An 8700-nucleotide genomic window follows, 5' to 3' on the forward strand; every position below is an offset into this window, starting at 1 on the left:
TAATATCCCTTAGTTATTGCAGGCTGATCAGGGCCACAATCTCCCAAATAAATGTACAGTGAAGACTAAATAAAAAGAGGCAAATGGAATGATTTCAGGACTCCAGGAGGATCAAAGCCCTCTCACAGAATTCAAGATTCTCTCAGGGCTAAAACCACATGGGTAGCCCGTATTTATTTAGTTATCAGAAGGGAGGGAAGTACTCAAGAAAGGCGGAACCACTCAAGGACTTCTCCAAGTAAGGTACTAAGTTAATCCACCCAGGAGTGAGATGCCTGAGGCTACAGTCTTTATCTAGTTGAGGCTGGATGCAGGTGTTCTTGGCTGTGATCTTGTGTTATCCTTTGCGGCTTTCCAGCTTCATCCGCCATTACAAGTATTAGTAGAGATTAGTGACTCTCACAGAGGTTCACTTACTATATTCCCACTGCCCATCTCCAGACAAGGAGCCTAGGCCTTGGACAGACTCACAAGTAAACATGGAAAGTTATTTGGTTAATGTAAGTCCTACTCAGGGCTGCTTCGTAGTGGTCTCCATCAATTACATGATTCTGTTTCTGTGAAAAGTACAGAATAGGCAAATCTACAGTCAGAAAGCAATCGGTGATTGCTTATGTCAGGGGTGATGGGCTACCAATGAGATAGATATAGGGCGTAGAGCTTTTCCTCAGAGTGATGAAAATGCTCCAAAATTGAGTGTAATAATGGTTACACATATCTAGGAATACAACAAAAACTATTAAACTATTAAACCCTTAAATGAATGAATGATATGATATATGAATCCTATCTCCGTAAGTGTCAAATACTGAAAAACATTTCATTTGGAGTTGCCTTGCAGAACAATTGCTACATCCTTTTGACTTTTATAAATAAGAAAATTTAATGAAATGTTAGTGATTCTATTCCTATCTGTGATAAACAGAAGTGTATATATGTGAGTTTCTATAATACAAATAAACATAGATAAGACAAAATGTATCTGTGGCCACCCCTTCCCCTCAACACCAGCCAAGGGAAAGGGGTACAGCCAAGCAGTAACTCCTAATAATTCTAGCAGCTTCAGTCCATCAAATAAGGTGCTTTTTCTGTCCATCACTGATACACATTAGTACAGCTGCAAGGCAAGCTACTGTTTCTGCCCCCTCAGACTCGCTCTGGGGAAGCAAAAGATACTGTTTCTCTTGGGACTCAAAATGCTTGACCACATTATTTCTAATTTCTCCAAAACAAACCAACTACTGTCTTAAACCTGGATCTATGACAGGAAATTTGAAGGAAGACAGTACCCAGATAATTCCTATTTATATGTATTTTTAAACAAGTCAGATGAGACTACTCTACATTTAAAATAGTTTACAAGGCTTTTCACCATTCATGCTATGTTTACAGAACAGACTGCCATAGTTAAATGCCATTCTGCTTTTCCTGAAATACAGTGCTACTGTGCATCCCCAACCAACTCGACAAGATAAATTTGCAGCTATGAACAAAAATGTCATTTTTCCTATGTCAACAATTTGTATTGATAGCATCATATTTTCTGCATTAGTTTCTACATTATTGTGTGCAGCCAAAAGTACTATATTTAAACTGCATGTGATGAGCAGAAGAAAAATAAAATTTTGCTTTGAGGTTTGAAGAAACTGTTTTGTAATAGATCTAGACCCCTATTTTCACATTCTCTTTATTCAAACTTGAAGAAGATCAAATTCAATAAAATAACATGTTTCTTTTATTTTTTGACTCCAAATTTCCAGGTTAATATAATATAATATAAGTATTGGGCAACTCAGAGAACTAAAGTACTATATACCCATTTAAAATGCCATAAATTAAAAATGGAAAAGCAAGCATAACTAATGAAGATCACTCCAGTGAATTTAGCTCCCATAAAGACTAAGTCATATATCTAAGGCTTGATGATAAATCATTAGAGTCTGCCAGTTGCACCAGATCAGTAGTGAACCATCTGGCTTATTCTGTTTATATCAATTTAAAAAGTGTTATTCCAAGTTTTTGATATTTTCACAGCTCATAAGTAATGGCAATGAGCCCGCATCATAACCTAATTTCTGGGGGGATATATTATTTGATTTTTGTTTGTTTTCCATAGTAAATCAAAGTTTGAATGCTTCTTCAAAAAAGGAGAATTTTGCTGTATTGGAAAGATGATGGTCTCCAATGTTTAAATATAGCCTTTACTACATGTACCCCTTAACTCCACTGACTGTGTTTTCCCTCCACCAGTGTTGGGGTGGAGCATCAACACAACAATTATGCGGACCTCATTTTTCTCCCTCTAATTCCCTTCCTCTTTTCAAATTTGTTGCAAGAGGAAGATCTTTAGGACATACTCTGCCCTTCCCCAATTTGATACCCTGGTTGCTGCGGAAAGAGAAAGCATCACCACTGTCTCCTGTCTCTTCCTTTTGCCACACTCTGCTGTCTGGCTGCCTCCTTGCACCGCCTCCCGTGCCTCTCCTAACCTCACAGAGTCTAAGGCCAGCTGGGGCTGCAGCTGCTGGCTGGTCCTTCCCTTGAAACAATGGTGCTTAAGCAGAAAAGCAGATGCAAGTTTAAAAGTTGAAATTAAAAAGTGAAACCATGGGCACAACTAACCTTTAACATTTAAACTAACATTTAAACCTTTAAATTTTATAATTCTGTTATCCAACACACACACACACACACACACACCCCACTTTCAAATACAGGGGAAGCCTCCTGACAGCAACACCCAGAATAGTTCTTCAACAGGAACTGCATTGGGATCACCTGGAGGAGTTGCTTGTAACATAGGCTGCTAGGCCTCAGGCTCAGACTCATTTAGCAGGTTTGGGAAGAGACCTTAGTATTTGCATTTGCAGCAAATTCCCAGGTGATGCAATGCTCCAACCCACACGAAGAACTATTCCTCAGACACAGAAAAACTGCCAAAGAAAGAGAAATCCCGGGACAGTGAAATTCCAATGAACATCAGCTCCGCTGCTGCGTGGCTCAGGCAGAGTTTAGCTCTCTGGTACAGGGAGGCAGCACGGTGGGTATTAATACAGGAAGGCAACGTTAGAACACAGCAGCTGCTGGAATTATTCACTTCACTGCTGGCCTTTCAAGACAGTCAGAGTGAAAGTATGAAGAAATGGAAAGTGAAATTATGGAAGTAAATATGATGATCTTCTAGCCAATTAGCCCTTTAGATTTCCATTTGCATCTTGGCTATATTTCCATTTTCTGTTTTAAACTGCCCATAGCAGTGTGCAATTGGTACTAGAACCAGACAGAGCTGGGTTTAGATCCTGCCTTATTTGCTGTGTGTCTGCCGTGTTAGTAAGCTTTCTATTCCTGCAACAAATATCTGAGATGAAGTAAGTTATAAAGAGAGGTTTATTTTGGCTCACAGTCTTACAGGTTTCAGTGCATGACCAAAGGCACTGAATGTGCACTGACGGATCCTACACAATGATAGTTTCCATCATAAAGGTCCGTGTCTCCTGGCTTTCCTGTAAGACTATTCAATATAATAAACATATTACCTACTTATCTAGATTATCTAGATGATATAAAGAAATATTATAGAGTAGCCCCTGTGTCAAATATATAATACTGCCCAAATATATTGAAATTATACCCTGTAAAGAAAAAGGTTGATATGAATATTATTTTCATTTGGAAAATTCTGACTTTATATGAATTTACATTTAAGAAAAGCATTTGCCTTCACAATTAGTTAACTAAAGAAATTGATCGCATGTGTTTACTAACCACAAATTTTGTGTGGACAGACACAAAAATGATAGAATGGAGAAAAAAGAGGGGAGACATTTCTGCAGTTACCATGGCCTGGTATCATTCAGGGCATAATTTACACCATCCTAGACAACAAACTGCCATTTTTCCCTAAAATCATTATTTGATTTATGTGACAAAAGAACAAATTTAGCCAAGGGTATCCTATTTTGAGTGTACACCGATGCTATTTTTAACCAGCTGTGACACTCAGAAACTTAATGATCAGTTAGTAACAAGCAGGAGTAGAGCTCTTCTTTTGGGTCCTTGTAGACCCCAGGTAAATATTACCAATCTACTCTTCTACCAACCACCCAAATGTACCAGGCTCCACTTTGTGAGATATACAGCAACAAGGAAAATGTGACACGCACTGAAGTTCTTAATTTTACTCTTTATAGTGCCTTTGCTCCTTCCTTCCCCTAGGTTTTTCCTCCCCGCCCCCCCGCAAAAAAGGTTATCATAACCACAGAATTTTAGTTTCTTGGTAGAGGTTTTAGAGATATCTAGTCCAATTCCCAATTTTACAATGAAAAACCAAGGCCACAGAGTTTGATTATCCTGCCCAAGGTCAAGAGCTCTTGAGGACAGCAGACACAAATGTCTCCAGCCCCATCTCACATACATTTCTCTCCATCACTGGACTTCATATTTGCTTTAAAGGAGCACCTGCAAGAAATTCTTTATCAAGCCAGGTATGCCCCTGTAATCCTAGCACTTAGGAGGCTGAAGCAGGAGGATAGTGGTGAGTTCAAGGCCTGCCTGGACTACATAGAGAGACCCTGTCTCAAAAAAAAATGATCAGATTTTAATGGACAAAGACCCCAGAGCTTCAACTTTTGAATCTCAATACTAATTAAACGACTGTTGCTAATGAAGACAAGTTATATTTGGGCTTCTAGCAGGTCTGAAAGCTGAGAAAGCTGAAGTCCACAATACACAACTCAGAAAACCAGCAAAAGATTTGTTTCCCTTACTCCAAATCGTCTATAAAACCAAATACTAAGAACTACACTTTGGTTATGGGCAATAGTTTAGTTTCCTTCAATTTTCCCTAAAATATCTCACAAAGCCATAGTGCCCAAAGTTTTTTTGAAAGAGAAGTGTAAAGTTTAAAATCCGAGCTCCTTCTCTACGTGGAAAAATGATACATTATTTTATCTGTGGTTCTATTTCAAAGTGCCCTAACGTATCCGTCACTTTGCTGATGTGGTTGGTTTGCTTTTCCTCTCAAAAGGGCTGCTACCTAAACCTGTAACTTCCGCGATGATGGGACATTTGGGGTAAGTGTGACAAGTCTGCAGCCGGCCTGGGTCATTTGGCCCATCTTCTTTGCAGCACTTTACTGTAGCTTTTCCATACCTGCTCTCCTCTGCAGAGGCTGGACGTTTGCCACTGTGCTCAGGTTCATCACCTCAGAAGTTCCCAAGAAACTGGAGCTCTCCCAGCTTCTCTCAAAACCCCTGTACGACCTCTTCTGGCCGCAGACTTGAGCGAGATTTGCATCCTCCTTTCGCCAGCACCGTCCCTTTTTTCTCGCCCAGTACAACCTCTTCCTTACCTCTGCTACAAATAGGCAGCCTTGTTCTCAACAAAATAACTGGCAAACCAAGGGAAAAAGTTCGCGGCTGAGACACACACAGCGCTGAGGATCACCAGATCACGGCTGGCCAGGATGACTGGAATTTTCAGAAAACTCTAGATCCCTGGGCGTAGCCTGCCCCCCTTGTCACGGTTGCTGCGGCCGGCGGGGTAAGCAGGAGCTGTCAAGGAACAAACCAGTCTGGGACAGCGTGCAGATTCCGTGGTCGGGCGGCAGGAGAGGGACTTGCCGAGCACAATTCATAGAACTGGTCTGGGGGAAGATGCGCTAAACCCACCTGCACGACTCAGAGCGCGGGACGGACGGTACTGTAGTAACTAACGATGGCACGGAGGGGACAGTCCCTTTCCTCTGCTCTGCCCGCATCTCCGGGCCAGAACGTTCACTCACACGCACTCACAAACACAGGCGCATCCAAATGGGGTGGCAGAGCCGGGGCAGGTGTGTGGCGCTCGGCCCCGGGGTACCTGCCTGGCCCCGCAACCCAGCGACACCCCGGTCGAGAACAACCGGACGCGCAGAAGCAGGCGCTGCCCCACCCGGGCTGCGCCGCCGGATGTCGCGGCATCACACCTGGGGCGGGAGCCCAAGTCGCGGTGCGCCCCCTCTTCCTCCGGGCACAACTTTGCACGGCCCGCCCCGCGCTCGCGCCTGCTGCCTGTCCTTACCCAGATACTGTCGCAGGTCGAGCAGGAAGCGAGGGGGTCCCCCGCTGAGCTGGTAGAAGAGGGAGCCCAAGCAGAAGACCAGCAAGGTGGCCATGCAGAAACCGTAGTCCCGGAGGGAGAAGCGCAGGAGAGGCAGCAGGGAGACCCGGCGCTTCCAGCCGCCCAGGCCCGCCGGGGCGCCCCCAGCCGGGGCCGCATGGGGCCAGGAATCCGCGCCGCCGCCGGGATGCTGGGGCTGCTTCTTCTTCATCGCCTGCTCCGCCGCCTCGCACCGCCGGCCCGGGCCAGGAAGAGGTCGCCCTCCGCCGCGAGGGGAGCGCGGCCGGCCGGCTGCACATGGGGAGGGAGGGCCGCGCAGAGGGCAGCCGTGGGGGCGGGGAGGCCCGAGGGCCGCGCTCAGGAGACTTTGCCCGGCATGGTCCCCGCCGCTCCGCGCCCGCTAGCGCCCCCGCGCCCCGCCACGCCCCGCGCTCGCCCCAGCGCCAGCGCAACCGCGGCTTTGTGCGCGGCGCTCTCGGCGTGTAGAGTCCCGGGCTGCTCCGACGAAACGGCAGGAGGCGCGGGAGGCGGACCCAGTCCCCGCGCTCCACCTCCTGGCCAGGGGTTTTCCTCCTCCTCCACCTCCTCCCTTCCCCCTGCGCCCCGCAGCCCGCTCCCCGCGCCGCGCTGCGCCCTCCCTCTCCCGCCGGTCCCGAGGCCGAGTCTCGCTCGGGTGTCACGTTACCGCCGCGGCGGGGGCGGGAGGGGGCGATCATCCGCTACGAGGAAGAAAGTTTCTGCGTGTTTTCTTTTTGTTTTTTTCTTCCTTCTCCCTTTTTCTACCCTCTCGCCTCCGTTCCTGCGCCACCAGCGACCTCTTGGGGCCCGCTGCCTTCCGTCTCGTCAACGGCGGGGAGAAGCACCACTGAGTTTACTCCAAACAGTATTTGTGTTTTCGTTTTAGAAACTTGGTTCTCTTTCAGCAGCCCACGCGAGCTGTTCACAAAAGGCCGATGAAAGGTTCTAGGGATGAGTTCAAGACTTAGCTGAGATGGTAAAAGAGCAAATGAGGGGAAATGTAACACTGAACGTGCCCCGCAGGGCCGGCCTCGGCTCCCCAACTCGCTGCTAGAGAGCAGGGGACGCTGGCGCCTTCCTGGTCCTTAGCTGCACTGAGCGACCGGCGAGGCAGCGGGTGGAGTACACGGCAAAAGCTAGGACATTTCTCTAGCAGATAGGAAAGGAAAGAGCTCTGTCCCCGTGCACACCTACTTCATCGCTGCCTCTCTTCCCTTCCTGGGCAAATTTCTGGAAATGAGAACCTGCTGAGCTTCGCAGACACACACAACCTCGGAAGGGGATGGTTATTCGGCTGCTCTCAGCAGCCACGCTTTAAGAAAATTTTATCACTGTGGGTAAAAGCTGCGTCACCTGAGGCTTCTACGACTTGCCCAAGGTCACAGAGCCGGCAGGAGTCTGATTGGGTGGCGCAGTTAGACACCCCAGCCCACTACGCTAACCATTGCACGGTACTATCTCCTAGCCAGAGCCCTCCTCAGCATCTGCATGGGGGGCTGGAAGATGCCTTCCAGCATTGAGAACTGAAACCTATCTTTGGTACTTCTCTTCTCTGGCTCCCGAGTCGTTCTGCATTTTTCAATAGGAACGACCGGGTTAAAGAAAGAGGAACCAAAAACCTCTGATTCCAAGTCTTTGGTCCTATCAACCTGCCTACCCTGTTGGATATCTGAAGAATTTTCTGTGGAAGATTCGAGAATAGGATCCTGAGTATAAGAATTTACAATTAAAACACAATCTGGCTTAACTATAACCCATAAATGAGATCTCCGTTTCTTGACTTGGAACATGGGTGAACATACAGGTCACCAGCTGGACGTGGTCAGAAATGAGGTGGGCGGTGTGGCACGAACCCACACTCGCACAGACTTCTGCGTGCGCGCAGAAGCTCCTGACTCTGTTTTCCTGTCCAGCTTTCTAAGGGATAGGAAGGCCACTTTGGAACCCCTGTCACAGAAACTCATGAATAGCATAAATGATTTCACATATATTTCCTGAATCAGAGTTTTATCTGGATTAATGCACACATTTTAGAAATTTGAATGCCCCTGAGAGAATTAAGCCAATCAGTCACTGCCCATTAATGTGAATTACTTTAATGAGTGCAATGAGGAAGCCAGAATAGACTCCCAGTTAATATTTTCTGAGTTCATGAAGAGGGCCTAGGCTATGGGAGGCACCAATTTTCAGCATATTTTAGAGACAATCTTCGACAAACGACCTGTTCCTGAGGCCTGGCCCTGTAATCTCAATGCTCACATGGTGAAGAAAAATAAAAGGGTATGGGTATGCAAGACCTTCTGTGTTCATGGGTCCCGCCCAAGACACTAATCTCAGCATACTTTGGGAAACGCCCCATTCTTTCTTCTAAGGAAAGAAATCTGAGGAACAGGAGCAGGAAAAAAGGAAACAAACATCTGAGAATATAAATAAATACGGAATAAAAGTTTTAAAATACAGTAAGAAATGCAAAGACTAGCTCAGAAGAAGCAAGCTGTGACACGAGGAATGTTACAAGGGGAAAAAAAGTCAATTATGTTAATAGATTAGTTGCCTAGAAAAACTTCACAGAAGGAAAAAGAA

General features: G+C 46.2%; 1 protein-coding gene across 1 annotated transcript in view; it reads right to left on the reverse strand.

Annotated features, from left to right (window-relative positions):
- The window catches only part of Ust (uronyl-2-sulfotransferase), a 283434-nt gene extending 277027 nt beyond the window's left edge, over positions 1–6407 (reverse strand). The window contains exon 1 of the mRNA XM_005390617.2: positions 6061–6407. Coding sequence (XP_005390674.1) covers positions 6061–6310 — 250 coding nt within the window. The 5' untranslated portion in view covers positions 6311–6407. The remainder of the gene's footprint in view (positions 1–6060) is intronic.
- Positions 6408–8700: the final 2293 nt, after the last annotated feature.

This window comes from Chinchilla lanigera, unplaced genomic scaffold (assembly GCF_000276665.1).
Source record: "Chinchilla lanigera isolate Chin_1 unplaced genomic scaffold, ChiLan1.0 scaffold00038, whole genome shotgun sequence".
In the NCBI taxonomy this organism is placed as follows: Eukaryota; Metazoa; Chordata; class Mammalia; order Rodentia; family Chinchillidae; genus Chinchilla; species Chinchilla lanigera.